The sequence below is a fragment of the Pituophis catenifer genome, unplaced genomic scaffold (assembly GCF_029215685.1).
Source record: "Pituophis catenifer annectens isolate HBS135680 unplaced genomic scaffold, rPitCat1.0.hap2 SCAF_17, whole genome shotgun sequence".
Classification (NCBI taxonomy): Eukaryota; Metazoa; Chordata; class Lepidosauria; order Squamata; family Colubridae; genus Pituophis; species Pituophis catenifer.
Window position 1 is genome coordinate 284,019 of NW_027256897.1, and position 20,956 is coordinate 304,974.

Consider the following 20,956-nt stretch of genomic DNA (forward strand, 5'->3'; position numbering starts at 1 on the left):
GGGTTGGGGGGAGCCAGTTGGACCCTGGCCGGGATCTCACCAGCGGTGGCTGCCTTGCAAAGGGAGGCTGCCTGGTTCCCACAGACGGTCTGTTTTCCTGCCAAGATCTCAGTATCTTCAGAAACCCAGCGGAGCATGAAGGCCACAAACAGGGAAGAACGACCCCCACCCCCCACCCCAACTTGTCCTTTTCTCTAACGAGCCCTGCCTAGGCTTTCCCCCTCAGAGCCCAAAACGGAGGGAGAGAGGAGCCTTTGCAGCCCCGTCTGATCGAGCGAGGGGGGCAAATAACACTCCTTTCCTCATCCTGCTCAGAATGGCCTCCCTTTTGCCTTCCCTCTGGCCTGCTTATGTCTTACATTCTCTGAGGCCAGGTAAAGATTTTTTGGGATGGAGCAAAAAGTTAAGGCTTCCCTGCTGTTTAGAAGTAGCCAGATCTGGGTTGGTGTTTCTCTCCGGACGGCCTCCGAGGCCTTTCCTGTTTGAGAGTTTCTCGGCCTCCATCTTTCTTGGAGCATGCAGTTGCGAGGGAGGGAGGGAGGGAGGGAGGGAGGAAGGAAGGAAGGAAGGAAGGAAGGAAGGAAGGAAGGAAGGAAGGAAGGAAGGGGGCTTCCCTGGAAAGCCAGCACTTTCCCATCCTTGGGAACATGGCAGGGTCTTTCCTCCCACGGATCTGTCCCTTCCCCCTATGGGAAATGGTCCCTCAGACTTCCCAGGCTGAGAAGGGCAGCTGGCAGGTGTGTCTCCCCGCTCCCCCCGGGCTGGTTATCTGAGGTCATGGACTCGGATGCTTGCTTGCTGGAATCGGAAGGAGGAGATGGCCCAGGCACCCTTTCTCTGGGTACGGTTCGGTGGAGCGCCAGTGCGGCTGGGGAATCTCGGGGGTGGGGACTTCACATTTTCTTTGGGGGTCATGGAAGCAGCCTTTTCCCCAGCTGAGCCTTATGGGTCTTTCCTTCTTGGGACCCAGGCAACTTCGTGGCTTCCACGCCTTGTGCCCAGGAATTGCTCTCTCCTGAGGGGGCAGACTTGGGGTGTGGCCATTCCCTTTTGCTGGAGTGTCTTTGGAAGGGGTCTTGCTTTGCCACCACCTCCCCAATTTTGGGGTCTCCGTGGTGGCACCCTTCCCTCCAGCAGGATCTGCATTGCAACCTCTGGTGCTGTGCTCCCTCTGGAACAAAGGAAAGGCCGGGAGGTTTGCAGGGTCCTTGGGGCAGAGGGAGCCAGGAAAGGCCACCCAGGAGGCCATGGTCCCTCTTCCACTCTCTCGCTGTGGGGCTGGGGGGAGATGTCAAGACAGAGACCGGTCGGGCGTGGTCTTTCCCTGAAGGGAGGTTGGCAGGGCCAGGCTGCTCCTTTGCAGATGCCGTTGGCAGCCATTTGAATGTTCTGGGGCTGACTTTTCAGCCCCAAGCGGATCTTCTGGTGTGAATTACCTTTGCGTGAGCCCTGCCGGCCTTCGCAGGCAGCAGAGAGGCCTCCTTCCCTGCCCAGTGGGCCAGCCAGAGCCTCTTCATATTTCCCCCAGATTCTTTGCAATCCTTATTTTTCACAGTCTGGGCTTCCCTTCTCTTGCCAATTTCCCAGGAGGGCTGCTGGAGGGCGAAGATTTCTCACGATAGCAGAGCAACCGGAGCCTGCAGTGCTCACGGGCCCCGCGGTAGGGCTGCTGGCGCTTGGCATGCAGCTGCTCAGATACCCAGAGTGGTCAGTCCGCAGCGTTCACCCGGACTGGCCTGCCCAGGCAAAGGTGCCTTTTCCACCAGGGGCGAGTGAGGCAGGTCCTGCTGGCTCTGCTCCAGGTTCCCTGTTTAGGGCCCGCAGAGAGGAGGGCCGGGGCTGGGGGTGGCGAGTCAGGAGCTTTCATGCACCTGCCAGGCGAAGGTGGCAGCCAGTCAGCCACCTGGCTCACTTCACTGGAGTACTGGGGAGATAAACTCAGCTGCCCTTCTGTGCCTCGGGGGCCCTTCTGGGGGCCACAATGCTGAGCGCCTTCATCCCTGAATGGATCACTTGCCGAGTTTCCAGGGCCCGTCCCTTCTCCATGATCTGTTTGTGCACGGGAGAGTTCCCACGCTAAAAATACACTGTCAGTGATAAGAGAAAGCTGGGGGGAGGGGGGGCATGGAAATGTCCCTGCACTAGGAGGAAAAGGCTGTTGTGCTGCTTCTAAAAATACGTGGGCATCTCAGAAACAGGAAAGGCAATTGGGGTGGGGGTGGGGGTATGCCAGCTCTTAACCCTCATCCTGCGGGTAAAGTTGCAGCCTTTCCCCAGAGCCAGGCGAAACCACGCTGGGGGCACTGGGGCCGTTTTGCTGGCAGCTGCTACTCTCCCGCTAGGGCTTGGCAAGGGGGCTTCAACGGCTACATGCCTGGGCTGCTAGCAAGTCAGAATGCTCCCCGAGCCCTTTGGGGGCTGCCTAGCATGGCCAGGAATGCTCCAGCCTCTTTCCTAGGCGACCCTGGCAAGCTAGTGGTGGAGACCCGGCTCTCTTTCTCCTCCCTGGGGGTCGCGTCCCAAAGGGAGGTTCCTCTGCCAAGGCAGGTGTGGACGGGCACTAAGCAGGTGCCGCAGGGTGAGGAAGCGGCAGGGAGGTCTGCCTTTTGGCCTCGGCTGGGAATCCATAGCAAGCGCTGCTCGTCTGGGCACAGAAGGGCATCCCCCTTTGGTGGCATCTAGCGCTCAGCACCTGGAGCCTTGCCCGCTGAGGAACCAGCCTCCTTTAAGCAAAGTAGAGCCCCATTCCAAAGGAGAAGCTGCGGGGGGTGGGGGCGTAAATGGCGCTTTGGGTCAGTGGCATCTGGTAGGCTGGCTGGGAGTCTCCTGTGCCTGCCCTTCTGCCTCGGGGGGGGGGGGGGCGCTTGGCCTCCCTCCTCCGTCCTTTCTGCTGGCCTCTGCCCTGCCTGCTGTGGGCCAGATTAACCTTTTGGTCTCTTCCTGACCTAATAAAATCTCGTCTCTGAGCTGGAAGGATTAGCTGGCCATTGGCAAATGCCAAGCACGGGTGCGGAGGACAGACACATCGCTGATGACGGAGTAATCTCCCTCCGCGATAATAGAAAACCCTGGCTGCAAATAAAGCCACGGCCTGTTTGGTGGGGCTGAGTGGTTGGTTGGCACAGCAATGCGCCAACGGTAGCCCTTTCCGAACCTCTGGAAGGCCCGGTGGGGGAGGAGGGCTCCCTGGGGGAGCCATGAGCCTGGAGGTGATGCCATCCCAGCCCACAAGCCACTTCGGGGTACGCAGGGACCAAGGCGGCACTAAGGTTTTCTTAGCGCACGGTGCCTCCTGCCCAGGGCTCAAGCACAGGTTGCCTCGGAGCCTCTTTTCCGTAGGGACTGTGGCTGCTTCCTGCTGGGCACAGAGGCCTTCACGAACCCATTGTGGCCCCAGCAGTGCCCTCTCTCGTATAGGGCTCCTCTCCTCGGGGGCCCAAGATAGCCAGGGCTGTGTCCTCTGCTCCCCCCACTCCTCGGGACCCAGACCAAGGACTGCGGGGCAAGCTGAGCTTCTCAAGGCATCCATGTCCAGGCAGGGTGTCCAACTCAGTTTGGCCGTTTGCTCTGGATCCAAGGCCAGGCAGCGCAGTGGTCATCCACGCTCCCTTCCTCAGGCTGCTGGTGCCAGCAAGCTCTGAAGGGGGCGACGTGGTGCTCTGGTTGAGGGAGGGAGGAAGGGAGGGGGCTGAAAGGCAGACGGGTGGCGGGAGAGGATGCAGGCGTAAACACGAGGACACGGAGGAGATGCGGAATCTGGAACTCTTCCAAGGGGAACTCCTCTTCCTTTCGGGCATCTCTCCCTTGCCCTTCCCGCAGCTGACCAAGAGGCTTTGGGAGGCCATAAAGAGCTGGGCAGTGGCGGTGGGCGCGGGAGGTGTCCTCAATTTCCTGAAGACGGACTGTGGTTGCAGGCAGGTGAGGCTCTGGGCCTTCCTCCTCCTCCTCCTCCTCCTCTTCTGCCCTTTCTCCATCCCTCGGCCCACTCCTGCTCATTCAGGTAGCCTCTCCATCCTGGTCTGGGTTCTCGGTCCCTGGGGTGGGGGCAGGAAAGTCTTCTCTGAGCAGGGAGCCTGGGCGCCTTGGCCCCCATCCCAGAAGGAGCCGCTCTGCATCCTTCCTTATCGCTTCTGCTGGGCTGGACAAACTCTTATCTCCATCCGTCAGGATGTTAAGCGACTCATTAGGGAGAAAGCTTACATTAGGGGAGGCGGAAGGGGGGGTGTTACCCTCTTAAGGGTGAGAAGCAGGCAGTTGCTGTGCCCCCCCCACCTGTTCACTGCAAAGGAGCCCCCCCTGTTGGTAGGATTCAGGAGCACAGCAGCCAAAGGGTCACATGGAGGGCAAAGGGCAGCTTTCTAGAAGCCCCAAATCACCATTTTTGAAGCAAAGTGTCTGCCATAAAGGGGAAGAAACACCAGGAAGGGTGCAGACACCCCCCTCCCCAGCTGGCTTTGGGAGCTCCAGGGCCAGCTGAGGCTCTCAGCAGTATCACCTGTTGGGAGGGGGGCGCTTTTCTGAACTCCTCCCTGCAGGGAGAGGCGACTGCTAAGATGAGCTGAGCTGGGTGGGGGCCTTTGCAAGCAGGACAGGGAACCTCTGAAGCAAAGGGACCTCCGCTGAGCTGGGAGGCAAAGGGCAGCTATTTCCAGTTTCCTCCCCTTGAACTTGAGTTCAGGAGTCATCCTCAGCTAGAGGGGTGATGGGTTGGGGGGGGAGGGTGTGCGTGGAAAACCAGAGGCCGGAGCTGCTCCCGTGCAGCACGAAGGATATAAAAGGAACGGAAAATTGCTTCCAATCCGGAAGGCTGGCCGCCTCTGAAATGTTCTCACAGAACCGCTTCTCTCTTTAGCTCAAGTCACAGGAGAGCAGGGCACTCTGGGAATGCTCCTGGGGGCTTCCCCCATGGAGCCGCCTGGGGTCTGATCCAGCTTGCCCCACTTCCATGAATCCTGGTGAATAGGGAAGGGTCCTCCGCGCTCAGAGTGGGCCTGTCTCGGGGTGTGTGTGTGTGTGTGTGTGTCAGGATGCCTTCTTACTGTTCGCGGCATGCGAGGTAGCTGTGTGGGCAGGAGCCTGCCTGCCTGCCTGCCTGCCTGCCTGCCAGGTGCATCCCTCACAGGATGGGAAGATGGGCAGCTGCTGTGCGAGGCCTGCCTGGCGCTTGGAGGAGAGAGGTCGGGTCAGTGGGCCTGAATGAGGGAAGAAAGATGACAGGGCCGGTGGCTTGATCAGAGGTCGGTGGACAGGGCTGCAGGAGGAGTCCCAGTCCATCCCAGCAGGGACCCTCCACCAACCGCTGCATCTCTGTGATGGGGGAATTGAGTGTGGATGCAGCCAGCGCAGCTTCAGTGAGGTGGAAGGCTGCCCCCAGGAGCCTGGCAAAGGGCTTCCCGGCAAAGGAGCTGGGACAGTTAGGTGGGAATTAGATACTGAAACGTGAACCATTGACAGCTATTTTCAAGGCCCCCCCGCCCCCCGCCCAGCTTTTACTTGTCCTCATCAGCTCTGCCCCCTCCCCCCCCCAAATTAGTCTCTTGCTGGGGGCCAGGCCGCTGCTTCTGAGTCTGCCCTGCAAGCCATTGTGGGCTGGCTGCTTCCCAGCCATGCCAGCCCAGTGAACGTTGGGTTTAGGTCAGCCTGGAGGGATGGCGGGTGGGAGAAGGTGGGCTAGGGGTCTTTGGAGAGATGCCATCTGTAGAAACTCTGCTAGCTGGGAAATCCTCCGCTGGATTGGCTGGAGGCAAAATCTGCTCTCCTAGCTTTGTGTATTGGGGCCAATGCAGCCTGGGGGCATGGAGGGTGGGCTGGAGTTGGGGGGGGAGAAGGCTTCCTCCCCTCGGCTGCCAGTCAGCCAGCCAGCCTCCCTCCCTCCCTCCCTTTTCAAAAGGCCAGGCCTGCCCCCCTCCTCCCTTGGGCTTCCCAGGCCTTTGTCTGCTAGCAAGGCCCACAGAAGGGAGCAGCCTCCCCCCCCCTTCATTCCCACACTCGTAATTGCTGGGTCACGAGAGGCCCAAAGCGTTGGGGACAGAGCAGCAGGCAGAGGAGGGGTGGGCTTGTGGGGGGGGGGGAGCTGCTGCATTTCTTTCCAAGCTTCCAGGAAGGTTTTCCCAGGCAGTGATTCCTGCACTCCCCCAGTTTCTCGTTGGCTGCCCCCAAATCCTCCCAGCCAAAGGCCCGGCTGTCCAGAGTGGTCTCCCCTTACCTTTGGGTGGGAAGGCAGCCCTTGATGGATGAGCTGGCTAGAGGGGTCTTTGGGGCTTTAATTGGGGAAAGGGCAGGTTGGATTTGAGAGGCAGCTTGGTGAAAGTGCTTGTAGAAGTTGCTGGTGCTGGGAGGCTTCACCTTAAAACAGAGCTTCTCCCCTCCTCCTCCTCACCCTTCTAGATGTTGAGCCCCCTGGGAGGAGCTTCCCAAGCCCCTTCCTTCCCCGGCCTGCCACTCTGTTTCCTCACCTGGATTTCTCTAGCAATCCCAGCCTGACAATGGGAGGCTTCCCTGAGTGTTTGCAAAACCTTTGTGGACCCCCCACCCCCACCCCGGTCCTATGGCCAAAGGAGTCTTGCCTTGCCAGGCACTTGCTTGCAGGGACCTCTGCGGATAAACTGGCAGGAGAGGAGACTTGCCCCCTCCCCTCCCCCCTCCCAGCCCATCCCCTTGCACCTCCGGGCCCCTCTGCATAGCCAGGCCGGTCCTGCCTTGGGAGGAGGTTGGAGGCAGAGCATATTCTGCCCAAGGGAGCCCCTCCCTCTGGCAGCAGAAGGCTGGGAAGGTGTCCTCAGGTTGCCTCCCGCAGTGCAGGAGGAGGAGGGATTCCCACGCCTCCTCACAGTGAGCATCCCGGGGCCAAACTTCTCACGCCAGCCCTAGCACTTGGCATCCATGGAAGAGGGCTGCCTGTTTCCCTGCAGGCTTTCCCTCCGGAGCTCTTGCCCTTCCCTCTCCCTCCTCTTCCATATGCCCAAGACCAGCTCCTGCAGAGGTGCCCCGGTGAGCCTCTCTGGAGGGCAGCCCATCTGCGCGTCTCGACCATCAGGGCTTCAGGCAGGCACAGTGCAGCCGTGGGGATGCTCACTGGGGCAGGCAGGGCCAGGGCTGCGCACCTTCCTCGTGCCCTCTTGGGTTTGGGGGGGAGGGATCCAGGACCCCCAAGCGGCTCACGTTCTTCCTTCGCCAGTGTTGAGCTGCCACCAGCTCAGTGACTGTTGCATTCCGTAGAAGCAGCCCCTGAGGTCTCTTCCTTTGCCTGGCGTGGAGCACCAGCCCTTGGGGTGTTTTCCAGAGGGGAAGGGATGCCCGTGAAAGCAGTCAGGCCCCAAGTCCTGGGTGGGTGGGGACTTCCTCTCCCAGCGCCTTTCTCACAGCCGAAGTGACATCAGTCCCTCCGAAAGGGAAGCACCTGACAGTCAGAAAAAGCAGGCTTCTCCTCTTCCTCAGCGGGGTTTCCCCTCCTTCCAACCGAGTGCTTGGAGCAGGATTGGGGCCAAAGTGGACGACTGAGCCCTTGGACAGACCTTTGGGGCTGAGGGTGTATGTGCGTGTGTGTGCTGTGGCTTCTGGGGGGGGGGGGAATTGGATGGGACACAAAGCTTTTCCTCTGATTTAACTGAGCTGCCCCAAACGTTCCCTTTGCCAGAAGGCTGTTTGCGCCTGTGCTTTGGGGTCCTGCCCCGGCACCCGACTTTGGGCTGAAGGCAGGCGAGGCAAGAGGCAATCTCTGGCTTGGGCTCCACTCCCCCTACCTTCCTTTCTCTCTGCATGCGGAGGGGATGCGGATTTAACCCCCAGCCGCATTGTGCCGGGGTGTGTGGGGCCAGGCAGAAGGAGCTGCTGCAGAGACAGCGCTCCCTCCCTTGGGCTGCTACAAATTCAAGCCCTTCTCTGCCCCCTTTGCAATAAAAGCTGCAGGGCCCGATGCTTTTCATCCTTCTGACACGGTCCCTCCCCCCCTCCAAACATAGCTGCAAGGCTGTGGAGGGGGGGTGGGGGGTGGTTTCTAGCGGTGGCGGCTCCTCGGGCTGCCTTCTCCTCTTCCTCCCTGCTGCTGCTCAAAGCCGCCTGCCCTTCCCCCACTTTCCCACACTGCTTAGCAAGTCGACAGGTTCTCACACTCGGCTCCCAGGGGGCCCGTCTGCTCAAAAGCATGTCCGCCCGGCCCAGGCGCTTCCTCTCCCCCACTTCCCTGGCCAGGGAAGCCCCCCCCCACTGCAGGCGGGCATGGGGCGTCCCCATTTGGCTGAGCCTGGCCAGAGGCAGGGAACACGGGCAGCAGCCACAGTAGCAGCTGGAGAGCCAGCCAAGCAGTGCCCTCCCATCCCTGCCAGCTGCCCTTGGCACTGTGGTCCTAGCTCACAGTAAGGGTGCAAACTTCCCAAGCCCGGCAGGGCAGATGAGGCAGACGGAGCGGAGGAGTGAAGGGGACTGGCAGAGGTGGGATCCAGGCCAGGCAGAATGGGGCTGAGGAAGGGAAGAGCATTTGCGGGGCAGGCAGAGGGGCAAGCCTGCAGGGGAGTCCCATCTGTGGGGAGGGGGTGGTAGGCCTTTCGGTCGGGGCAAGAGCCACTAGGCATAAAGGAACCTCCCCCCAGCCCCACAAAGGGGTTCTCCCTCTTTGCCTTTTTCCCCATGGGTCCTCCACCACTAAGCCCCCTGCCCTCGGCCCCAGCAACCTCTGAGCTCCTGGGGCCACCTGGCCCTCTTCCCAGGGTTGGTGGCCAAATCCTTGGCTTGCCCTCGTCCTCCTCCGTCTGTGTCTGTTTACGGAACAGTTTAACTAAAAGGGATTAATTTGGGAGGGGAGGCAGGGGTCTCCTTTGCTCTGTCTCTTTCTCACTCTGGAGAGGCTGAAGCTCTCTCCCTGCTTTGGAGGCAGCCCCCTGGCTGTGGGGGTTTTGCTTGCCCCATGGACCATCTGGTTCTCCCTGGAAAGCTCCGAGATCCCCTGGATCTTCTCTGGACTCGGAACCACAGAAGAGCAGGGCAGTTGGCAGTGCTGTGAATTGGGCCCTGAAGAAGCGAGCAGCTGCTAACTTTCAGATCTCTGCGAAGCTGGTTACAACTTCCCCACCTGGTCGGAAGGGCCCTGCTGGGCTCTATGGTTGGCCGGGCGTTCCCCCTCTTGCCGTCCATCTTGACTCTCCTCAGTGCAAAATGGCAGATGCACCCCCAGGCAGGTTTTCTCAGGCAGTACCCCCAGGATAAGGAATATCCCACGTAAAAAACAATGCAAGTAGAAAAATAGGGACCCCCTTTGATGGGAAGGTAAGAGCGTTCTGTGCACCTTTGGTGTTTAGTAATGCCGGCCACATGACCACGGAGAATGTCTTCGGACAGCGCTCGCTCTTCGGTTTGGAAACGGAGATAAGCATTGCCCCCTAGAGTCAGGAATGACTAGCACATATGTGCAAGGGGAACCTTTACCTTTACCCCCAGGTGGGTTCCCTTATCGAAGTCGCCTGCCTCTTGCAGAAGTCGCAGCTTGGTCTCTGAAGTGAGGGGAAGTAAGCAGCCCTCTCCCCTTTGAAGGCTGCCCCCTGGCTCGATTGGGCAACAAGACATTCCTGTGAAGGAGGCTCCTGCTGACAAGGAGGCCCCCTTCCCTGCCAGATTCTCCCCACGGCAGGAGCAGCCTGGAAGCCTCTGGGTCCCAGAGCTTTCCAAGGCTCTGGTCTGCTTCTTGCTGGACCCAGGGCTCCCACCCCCAAGGGTCAGTCCCATCAGGCTCCATCTGGTCCTCGCCAGCCCTTTGTTGGTGTCACCGATGGGCTCTTGCTCACTCACTGGGGTGTGAAAACAAGGGGGACGTGTGTGTGCCGTCTGCTTCTCCCAAAGGTTGGGGTCTCACAGCACACGCAGCAGCTGGGGACTCTGTGGAGATGAGGGAGCCACCAGCCCTTGGCGCTTCCCTGGGAAGCCCTTCTCACCCCTCCCCAGCTCACCCGTGCTGACCAAGCACCCTTGGCGAGGGGGGCCACAAGGCTCCTTTTCTGCTTCCGGTTCACGGCTGAAGGAGTGCTGGGATGGATCAGCAGAGTCCAGCCACGCCGTAGAAGGAACCTCAAAAGTTGTTGAGGGACTGGAGATGCTTCAAAAGAGGCACCAAGATCTCCAAGGGAAGCTGCTGGGGCTCCTCTTTGCAATCCCTCCTTGCAAACCATCATCTGTTGGTTTGAATCCCTTGCCAAGGATGGAGGTGCCTTTGGGGGGGGGGCAGAAGAGTGGTGTGGGAACGTATGTGCTGCAAATGCTGTTGAGTTTCTTTCCTTGTGATGTTGGTATGGGCCTTCCATCTCCCTCCACCGGTTGATGCTGGGAACAACAAGCTGGCAAGGTAGGCCGGGCTGAGGGTTTGTCCCAGAGCTGCCCAGGCCAGGCCGCGTCTGGGCCCTTCCCTCTTCACTACAAGGGCAGCGAGCAGTAAAGGCCAGAGGAGATGGGGCGTTGCCATGGCTGTGCAGGGGAAGGGAGAGGAGCCGAAGGCAGGGAGCACCAAGGCTGAGCCCACGTCCCCTCCGCCTTCCCTGGGAAAAAGGGTCTGCAGCATGCACAGCCCAGCCGAGAGCAGCTGGGAACATCTGGGCTGTGCCCTCGCCAGTGCAGTGGGTCGGCCTTCTCAGCGTGAGCCACGCTTAGCTCCTCGGATGGCTCTGCCTCGACACGGCGATTTTGCCTTCTGCGAAAAGGCTGGCTGTTTGTGGGGGGAGCCGGGAGGCTCTGTGGCAGGGTTGGGGCAGATTTCTTGAATTGGGGGCAGCCTCCAGGAACCCACTGCCTTGTTCCTGCCTTTTGCCCTTCGAGGTGTAGGCTTTTCAGGAGGGTCTGGGACTTGGGCCTGGTGTGTGTGCATTGGGGGGGGGGCAGATGCAGTACCTCGCATTCGCCTCCTGTTCAACTCCTCCCCAGGCCTCTTGGCTGGTGCCCTGGCCCTGGGTGCTGGCTCCCACACGGGGGAGGCCTCTTTACTGACACGGCAGCCCCTCTCCCCCCCTCTCTGTCTCTGTCTCCCCCCACCCCAACCAGAGGCCCACCAAAGAATGGCTTGGAAGTTGCGAGGTGGGGGGGAACAAGAAGGTTGGCCTCAGGATCAGGAAGAGGTGCCACTTTATACTGCAGTCCAGAATCCCCCGTCCCAAGCAGCCCGTCCACTTTGGCCCAGGGGCGCCCCGGCCTGTGTGGTGTCCAGGTGGCTGCTGTGCTCTAATCCTGGCCCTGGTGCCTCACTGCTGTTGTTGGTTGCTGCTTCTCAGGACGCTGACCTTGTGGCTGATGGGCCTGTTAGTCGTCTGGGCTGAGAGCAGGCGGGAAGACCTGGTTGCATCCTGATTCCCTGGCGGTTTTGACAGACTTGCGTCCAGCCAGCCAGCCTCTTCCCTTCTCCGCTCCTGGCTTGTTCCACCTTGTGTGCGAGGAACCGGTTTTTCTCCTTCTTCTCCGGGGCCTTTTGTTTCCGCTAGATCGGTTACGTTGCTTCTGGGCCTCTATCGTATTTCCTTTCTCACGCTTTTTAAAGGGCGTCCTTGTGTCCGCTTCCCCGCTTTCTGGCGGGTGGGAGAGGACGGGCCCAGGCAGCCCTCGCTCTGGCCACTCTCTCCGGTCAGCTTGCCTAAGATGGGGCAGAAGGGGCAGAACGGGCAGGCGAGCAAAGAAGGGCCTCTTTGGTGATGGCAGCCAAGGCTTCAGGGGGCCTTCAACCTCAGATGCAGCCTACCTGTGAATGCCAGCTGTGCACTAGGTGTGGAAGGGGGCTCCTGGAAGGGCTATGCAATGGGGCACATTCTTCTCACGCCCCCCCCCCTCCCTCCAAGTGCCACACACTCACGCTGCTCCCCGGCTGCAGGGACAGGGCCAAGGAAATGCCTCTGGGCGGTTTATTTGCTCAGGCCCTTTTGCCAGGGCAGGGGGCAGGGTGGGGCAGGCGAGGAGAGCAAGTGCTCTCGGTGAGGGGGGGTGGGGGGGAGCTTGTTTTTGGGGAATCAGAGCTGAGATTGGAAAATCCCAGCCGTCAGCCAGCAGGGCGGGAAGGCTGGGCGCGTAGGGTTGTCTGAGCACATGAGGCATCTCCCAGCAATGTGTGACTAATGGGCACAGGGGAAGAGGCCGCTGGGCTCCCCGGCTGAACTCTGATCTGGGGAGCCAGGCCCAAACTGCCTGGTGCCGCAGCCCTTCCCCCCACATCCCTGTGATGGGTTCCCTGGGCTCGGGGAAGGCCAGCTGCAACCAGCAGACCCCTTGGGCTGCCCTTCACCCCCTTGGGTGAAAAAAACCCAGTGCTGCCCATAGCTCATTCCCAGCCCTTTCCCCCTCTGCAGAGCAGCCCAAGGAAGCAGCGGTGCAGACTCTGTCGTGGGGCCCTCCCTCCCTCCCCCCTTCCCCTCCCCAGCCCCACAGAAGCAGTCACGTCCTGCCCTGCTGTGCTTGGAGGCTTCCAGTCCATCCTGGGACATGGAGGCATGGCCCAAAGGAGCAGGAAGACTGGAAGCAGCTGCTGCGCCAGTGCCCTCGCTCAGGTGAGCACCCCGCCCCCCCCCCCCCCACCGGGAGGAGGAAGCACTGGGCGGCCGTTCCCACACTCAGGCAAACCTTGCCAGCTCAGCCTGAATCAATGCCAAAGCCCAGACAGGCCCTGAGCAGCGGGACTTGGCTGGCACCTTCCTGCAGCAGCCTTTCAGAGGCTCCCGAGTCACGGTTCCCACGGCCTCTCCTGCCAGGCCAGCAGAGGGGAGGAGAGCAGGGGGCGGCCCCAGGGCAGGCAGGGGCTGATGGGCCTTGGGCAGAACAGAAACGAAGCCTGGAGTCCTGAGAGTTGCCAGGAGGATCTGGCTGGGGGACTTTCCTGGGACTGGGTCTTGCGCCAGCCCCTTTCCTCGTTTTGCTCTCACTTTCAGGGGACCAGTCCTGGGGTTCCCTGGGGAACCGTCTTCAGACCTTTACCCATCCCTGGCTTGGTTGGCCCTGCTCTGGCTTAGAAGGAGCGGATGAGATTCTGCCAGCTCTCCCAGAGCCCCCGCGTGGAAGGGAGCACCCGCCGTGTGGGGAGGCTTCTGCGTCTCTCCAGCTCCCTCCCAACCCCGAGCCAGAGCAAGCAGCTGCAGAGAAGTGCAGGGTGCCTGCGCTGCTTGGACTGGCGAGCCGGGCCGGGCTGCGCCGGCCTAACAGCTTCCCCATGTGCTTCTCGGTTGACAAGGTGGCGGCCTTCAACCGGCCCAGCCCTCTGGGAGATTTTCCCATCGGAGCGGCAGGAGCCGCGTCATCCTTGGGACCTGCGCTGGGAAGCGTTCCCAGGGCTGGGGCTGGGCGCAGGTTCCCTGCTGCTGTCCAAGTGGGACGGGTTCAGCAGAGAGAGTCATTCTCAGGGCTGCCCTGCCCTTCCCAGAAAAGAGTGTTTGGCAACAAGAATTGCCGTGCAGGTGAGTAAACCGGGGAAGTTCCCGGGAGATTCAGACCTGATGCCCCAGGACAGCTCTCTGGGACGGGAGCTGCACCCCCAGGGCCCTCAGGCAGGGGAGTGGCTGCGGGCACCACGCCAGTCTTCCTCTCGGATCTCTGCCTGGCTCCCCCAAAGGGCCGGACGGGCCCCTTTCCCAGGTGGTGTCCGTGGCCGCTCAGCTGATTGTGGTGGGAAGAACCAAAGCTGGCGAGTGCAGCTCACCCCCATCATGGAGAGCTCTTTCGGTGGTCTTTGAAGTGGGTGGCCAGTTGCCCAGGCAGCCCAGCCTGGACTGAGCCCCCCTTTGCACCAGCCAGCCCTCCGGCCACTTCATTCTCAAGGGCCCCAGGGACAACAACACACATTGCCTTTCGTGCCTGGGGGGCATCCCAGCACCCATTCCCCAGAAAGCAGTTCTAGGTTCTGCCGGGCCTCCAGACAGTCGCACCCCAGGAATGGCTAACGGGAAGCCCAGGGGAGAGGTCCCCAAAGGGCAGGAGGGGCTTTAGGGGGCTGCAAAGCGGGATGTGGAATGCAGGAAGAAGGAGAGACCCTCGTAACGCTGCGGCCCTAAACTGGAGAGGGGGGGGCTCCATCAGGGCTGCCCTTAAACTGGGGCTTGAGGTGGCTTTAGAAGAGGAAGCCCCCCCCCCTTTCAGGGCACCCCACTCCTGAAAAACGAGACGAGAAGGCTGGACTTTGGTTACTCTGGGATTGATTCTGTTCTCCTTTACTGCAAGCACAGCTTTCCCTGGGTCTCCATCTGTTCCTAAGGGCCCGGAGCCCAGGTGATTCTCACGAAAGCTCCTTCCCTCTGCCTCCGAACAGGCCTGCAACTGCAGCCGGTACGTGAAGGTCTCGAAGGAGAGGATGGCCCTGCTGAGGAAGCGGAGCGGCTGCTGGACGGGGGAGGATGCAGGTACACACAGGGGCTCTCCCCTGACCCCGTTAGAGCCGACCTGGCGGCCGGGAGAGCCTCGGAGCCTGGTGCAGCACACAGGCAGCGTGAGAGGAAGCCAGGCTTTGGGCCGCCTTGTGGGAAATGGGTCGGGGAGGTCAGGGCTGGCGGTTCCCTTCAGGAAGCCCAGTAGGGGGCAGGCAGACAGGACCTCCCCTTCCTGGCTGTCACAAAGGGGAGGGTTGGCTGGATGGTGCAGGCCAGGGGTTTCTCGGGGCGGCTGCTCTGCTGGGCTGCCATCCTTAGATCCCCGGTGGGATGCAGCAGCAGCAGCAGCTTTTGGGGCAGGCAGGATAGGGTCCTTCCACGCCCCCCCCCAAGAACCCGAGACGTCCCGCAGGAGAGAGCCACCCCGTTTGCTGAGACCTTCCCTGCCCCGGCTGCCATTCTTGTGACCGACCCAGCTGGCTGAACAGGTTTCTCCCAGGAAAGGCTTGAGAACAAGAGAACAACCCTCACTGGTCTCTCCTCGTTCCCACAAAGAATAGAAAGCGCCCTCCTGCCCCCCCCTCCCCCCCGGCAGCTTTCAGGAAGAGGGTCAGAGCAGACGAGCAGAAGCAATGGCTGCCCACTTCTCCCCCCCACCCATGCCAGGCCTACGTGCCCACCCCTCTGGTACCAACTGGGGGCCAACGAGACCCTTGCCACATTTCTTGCCTTGGATGGGCCTGGCCCAGTCCTTCCCCGGGCGGGTCAGCCAAGCTGGCTCAGGGACTGGCTATACTACTGCAGAGGTGGTGGTGGACCCCATTGCCTGGTGAGAAGTGGCCAAGACGGCCCCTTTTGGCTGTGGCTCAAAAGGTGGAGCTGCCGGCTTCTCTCACAAGGGCCCCTTCACCCAGAGAAGCGATGGAGGGAGGGGAAAGGGGCCGCTGCCCTGGAAGAGGACTGGTGGCCGAGCACGGCTCAGCTGAGCTGCTGCTCTTCCTGGGACCCACCCCAGGCCTGCCTTTCTCCATGCCTGCCGTTTTATTTTCATTTGAACTGTGCTTGCATGTTACGAGAGGACAATTAATTGTGGTATAATTACTCATTTGAATTTTTCACCTGGGGCTCCGTGCAGAGTTTTCCCAGGCTGTGGGATCCCTTCCCGCCCCTTTCTCTCCTTTCCGAGGCTCAGCGCCACCTCCTCCCCCTCTCTGCTTTGGCCAGGATCCTCTCGCGAGCCCCAACAGATCTGCCCATGGCTGCAGCGCCAACCTTGTGGTCCTGGGCACGTTGCATCAGTCTTCAAGCCTGGCCTCTCTCTCCTGCTAGCGAGCGCAGACAGTGCCGAAAAAAGAAAGGCAAGACGGAGAACTAGCGGATGGAGAGAGGGGAGCAGGGAATGGAGGGTCCTTCTGGGCATCTGGACTTGACAGACCCAAAGCAGGAGGGTCACCACTCTGCCTCTTCCACATGCCTGCAGGCATCTTCCCTCGGCTGCCCTTTTGGCAACACAACAGGGCAGTGGGCGGGAAGGGGAGGGGGCTCTCATAAGGGTTGTCCTGGCATCCTTGGCAGCGGCAGTTGGCCAGACCCTTCAGCCAGAGAACAGGGACTTCTTGGCCCCATGGAGGATGCCCAGGGACCTGAGGGAGACTCGCCCGGCGCTTTTTCTCTCTGAGACTCCTGAGGGCTTCTCACCCCTCACTGGACCTTTGGACTCCAAGGACGCACCCAGGGTGTGTTTTTAAGACCTGGACAAGTTTTATGGCGCCAACCTCTCCCTTCCTCTCTCCAGGCAGCAGCCCTGAGTTAGCACGCACACCTTCAGCATCCTGAGAAGGGCTGGCTCTCCTTGGGGAAGTTGGAGAGGTGGCTGGCTGGGACCTCCCGAGGACTAGCACCCTGACTGCTTGTTGACAGAAGCCGAGACAGCTCTGGTGTATGGGACCGAATTCCCCACGGTCACTTTTGAGGGACAAACTTTGACCATTTCTGAGATCCTGAAGGGTTTTTTTTTTTTTTTACACCTGTGACCTTTGAAGGGGGCCAAATTGCTCCTATCTGGAGGGGGGGCGTTGGTGTTGTGACTTTACACAGGAAGGGAAGAGGGGGCCCTTTGGCCTTTCTTGCCAGGGACACTTCAAAGGGTCACCAACACAAAAGCACTTCAAAGTGGCCGTTTGTCAATGAGGAACTTGTAAAGCCCCCTCCATCCCATGCCCCCCCCCGCCCCTCCAAGGAGCTCTTTTCAAAGCCCTTCTCCCTTGGAAAAGCCCCCCCCATCCCCCCCCCCCCCCCGCCAGTGCAGAGAATGCCAGCAAGGGCCCCTCTCCAAAAGGTCACCTCCTTGCCGTCTCACCAGAGACAAAGGGGGTTTTCTTTGGGAAAGGAGGGAGTTGGAGAAGCAGAATGGGGTGGGCGGTGGAGGAGCCCCCTTTGAGTGGGGAGACCAGCAGAGTTCTCTCCCACACTGCACCGGGTGGATTTCACAATAAAAAGGCATCAGCAGAAATCTTCCCATTTATGCTGCAGGTTCAGAACCTCTCCACAGCCTCGCCTGCCGCCTCTTGAGGGCTTCCCAGTACAGCTCCATGTTTTGCACCCTTGAAAGTCTGCATGTTGAGAGTGGGAGGGGGCCAGATCTTTGCCCACAGAGCTTAGTGTCCCCTCCTGGGCTTCCCTCCTTCTGCACCCTGCAGGGCTGCCTGGATCTAGGGACTCGCCCTCGGACACCCTTCTCTCTAGCTCAGCAGAAGGGGGTCTTCCCCTGAGGAGGCCAGGAAGGGGAAGCAGCAGACGGCCAGTGGCCAAGAGCAGGGAAGACTAAGAGCTGCCCTTTGTTTTGCAGAGGCCCGTTTGGGAGATCCTGGCCCCACCGCCACCCTGGAGCCCCAGAGTTGCAGCCTCGGCCTTCGCCAACCTGCCCGCAGCCCACCCTGGCAGGGCCTGGAAGTGGCAGGCCCTGGGGACGAACCCGCCCTGCTGCCCACTGGTGTCCGCCTGAGAGTCGAGGCCGTCCCGCCCGGGGTGCTGTGCCAGGAGGACCTGACCTGCTTCTACTGCTGCAGCCAGTGCGGCCAGGTCTTCTGGGAAGGCTCCCACCTGGGCCGCCTGGTCTCCCAGTTTAGGGAGGTGCTGGAGCTGCCGGAAGAGAGCTGAAGTGGGGCTTGTCCTTGGGCTCTGCGAAGGAATGGGAGTGACCCCGGGCCCCCCCAGGAGCTTCCCTCACGGCAGGAGGGCATGTTGGCAGGCCACCCCCTTTTTAGAGGGATCTTTGAAAGGATTTTCGGCTTCTTTGCTCAGGCCATCAGACCACTGCAGACAGAGTAGGACCAGCACTCCCACTGCCTGTTGCCTCAAGTGTGAGATGGATTGTTAGCATCATTTGCACCCCAGACTCCAGGACCAAATGTTCTCTTGCGGGTTGGGGGATTCCACACAACACACACACACACACACACACACACACACACACACAACACACACACCTCCACACAGTGCAACTTGGAGCCTTTGCTGTAGAACTGTATGCCCGTCTCTCTCTCTCTCTCTCTCTCTCTCTCTCTCTCTCTCTCTCTCTCTCTCTCTCTCTCTCCACCCCCCCTCCCTCCCCGGCACAGAAGAGATCCTGCCGTTTCTCTGGAGATAAGAGGCCCAGGCAAGAAATGTCTCTCATAATCCCAGCACACACACCCTTCCTTTTTTTTTAATTTTTTTTTTAGTATAATAGTTCCATCTTCCATTAAACAATGTATCGTCTGGGTACATGCATCTTTGTGCAATAATAATCAAAATTTACAATGGTATTCATTACATTGATATTAAGGTAAAGGTAAAGGTTCCCCTTGCACATATGTGCTAGTCATTCCTGACTCTAGGGGGTGGTGCTCATCGCCGTTTCAAAGCCGAAGAGCCAGCGCTGTCCGAAGATGTCTCCGTGGTCATGTGGCCAGCATGACTCAACGCCAAACACCCACGGAATGTTGTTCCCTTCCCACCAAAGGTGGTCCCTATTTTTCTACTTGCATTTTTTACATGCATTTGAACTGCTAGGTTGGCAGAAGCTGGCACAAGTCATGGGAGCTCACCCCCATTACACGGCACTAGGGATTCAAACTGCTGAACTGCCGACCTTTCGATCGACAAGCTCAGCGTCTTAGCCACTGAGCCACCACGTCCCTACATTGATATTACTTCTCTAATTTTACAATACTAACATTGAACATTATAAACCTATTCACTTCTCTCTCTTGACATATCTTCTAATGGGAATATAATAATAATATTAAGCATAATAATCATAGTGTTTACATCTCTCTCAACATATTTTCTATATTTCGCTGATCTTTTGTTTCCTATTTTTAACTTCCATTTTTATTCTCTAACCATCGATAAAATAGTTCCCATGTCATATAATATTCAGTTTGTTCTTTCTCCTTAATTGCAAGTGTTAATCTATTCATTTCTGCACATTCTAATATTTTCCTAATCACCTTCTCATCAGTAGGGATCTCTTCACCTTTCCAGTTTTGTGCAAATACAATTCTAGCTTCAGTTAATACATGAATAATTAGATATGCATTCCTTTTAATACAGGTTTCAGGTAAAATCCTCAACAAAAATATTTCTGGTTTTAAATCAGTGTGTTGTTTTATCATCTTTTCCAGCCACGTATATATTTTTGTCCAGTATTTTTTTTGCTTCTACGCATGTCCACCACATGATAAGAAGACCCAGGTATCTAGTGGTATTTTCAACATTTAGCTGACTTATCTTCAAACACCTTTGCCAACCTCGCCGGCGCAAAATACCATCTATGAAACATTTTATACAAATGTTCTTTATATGCAGTTGATGTTAATTTATAGTTCCTGTCCCGCAATTTTTGCCATTTATCTAATTCTATTGTGTAACCAAAGTTGCCCGTGCTATCATTGTCTCCTTCACTTGTTCATCTTCCAATTTGATGCCCAATAAATAGCTATACATTTTCTTTATCAATCTTTCTTCTGTCCCTGTTAATATCTTGTCTAATTCTGTTATCTCCATTTACCATCACCTTTGCAGTTTGCTTATAATATATCGCCTTCATCATACTAATGAATCTCTCTCCAGTGTCCATCCCTTCTAATTGTGCTAGCATAAATTGCCAGTTCACATTGTCATAAGCTTTTTGTGCATCTAGGAAAATCAACGCCATTTGCTTCTCTGAGTGCACTTCATAATACTCCACTGTATTTAAAATTATTCTCATATTGTCTTTAATTTGTCTCTTAGGTAAAAATCCATTTTGATCTGAATGTATAAATTGGTTTAAGAATCTTTTTAGTCTTTCTGCAATTATTGAGGCATATATTTTATAATCAGCATTCAATAAGGATATCGGTCTATAGATTTTTATCTGTTGTAAATCAGAATCTTTTCGGTATGAGGGTAATATATGCTTGCATCCATGAATTTGGTACTTTCACTTCTAGCAATAGTTCATTAAATACTTCCAACATTGGTATACTTAAAGTGTCTTATAAGTCTTTGTAGAGTTCTGCTGGTAGACTATCCTGACAGGTGTTTTGCCATTCTTTTGTCTCTTAATTGCTTCTGTTAATTCCATCATCCTTATGCATTCATCTAACATAGCTTTCACTGTTTCAGGTACTTTAGGTAATTCACCTTTTTCTAAATATTGTTTTATTTTATCTTTTGAAATTGTCTCTTGATCATATAGTTTTTCATAATAGTTTTGAATCACTTTTCTTTTTATCATCATTTTGGTGGTGAAGAGTTCCTTCATCATCCATTAATTGGTGTATCAGTTTCTTTTCTTTCTCCTTTTTCAATTTATGTGCCAACCATCTTCCTGGTTTATTTGCATTTTCAAAGAAGTTTTGTTTGGCACTTTTCATTTTTTGTGCTAGTTCTTTATCTATTAAGTTCATATTATGTTTTATTAATTCCATTTGATTTTTTTAAATTCTTTTTATGTGGTTTTTTTTTTTTTGTAGTTCTATCTCTAGTCTCTTATATTCTTCTTCTAATTTCTTTTGATTTTGTCTCCTTTTTATTTTTCTTTCCCATATACATTATAGATAATCCTCTAATATATGCCTTTAGCTGTGTCCCATACATTTTGTAATGAAATCTCTTCTTTTCTATTCTCTTTAAAGAAAAAATCCAATTCTCTTTCCATAAATTGGATCTTTTCATTTAATATTGATTGATTCGACATCCATCTTTATTTCCTTTTTTGTTCCTTCCATATAACTTTTATCGGATTGTGATCTGCCCAGTTGCTTATTTCTATATTTATTTCTTGTACATTAGATTTTAGCTCTGATGACATCCATATCATATCTACTCTTAACCATGACATATGTCTGTTTGAATAAAATGAATATTGATTTTCCTTAGGATGCATCTCGCCATACATCTTGAATGCCTAGTTCTTCCACCATTTTGAAGAAAGCTTTTGGAAGCATTTTCCTAGTTTTTTAATTTAGTTTTATAGTTCAGCCCCCCCCCTTCCTGTTGCCCATTCTTTGCTCGCCCGTTTATCCTCTGAGTTCTTGCCGGGGGTTCGACAGGGAGACCTTTAGGCTGCTTTGAGGAATCTGGACCTTCGGCCTGGAGGACAGCACTGCTCTCTC

The 20,956-nt window shown here is 56.9% G+C and overlaps 1 protein-coding gene across 1 annotated transcript in view; it reads left to right on the top strand.

Annotated features, from left to right (window-relative positions):
• The window catches only part of EXD3 (exonuclease 3'-5' domain containing 3), a 37,237-nt gene extending 17,543 nt beyond the window's left edge, over positions 1–19,694 (top strand). The window contains exons 20-21 of the mRNA XM_070955820.1: positions 14,255–14,345; positions 17,161–19,694. Of these exons, the coding sequence (XP_070811921.1) occupies positions 14,255–14,345; positions 17,161–17,471 (402 nt within the window). The 3' untranslated portion in view covers positions 17,472–19,694. The remainder of the gene's footprint in view (positions 1–14,254; positions 14,346–17,160) is intronic.
• The last annotated feature ends 1,262 nt before the right edge of the window (positions 19,695–20,956 follow it).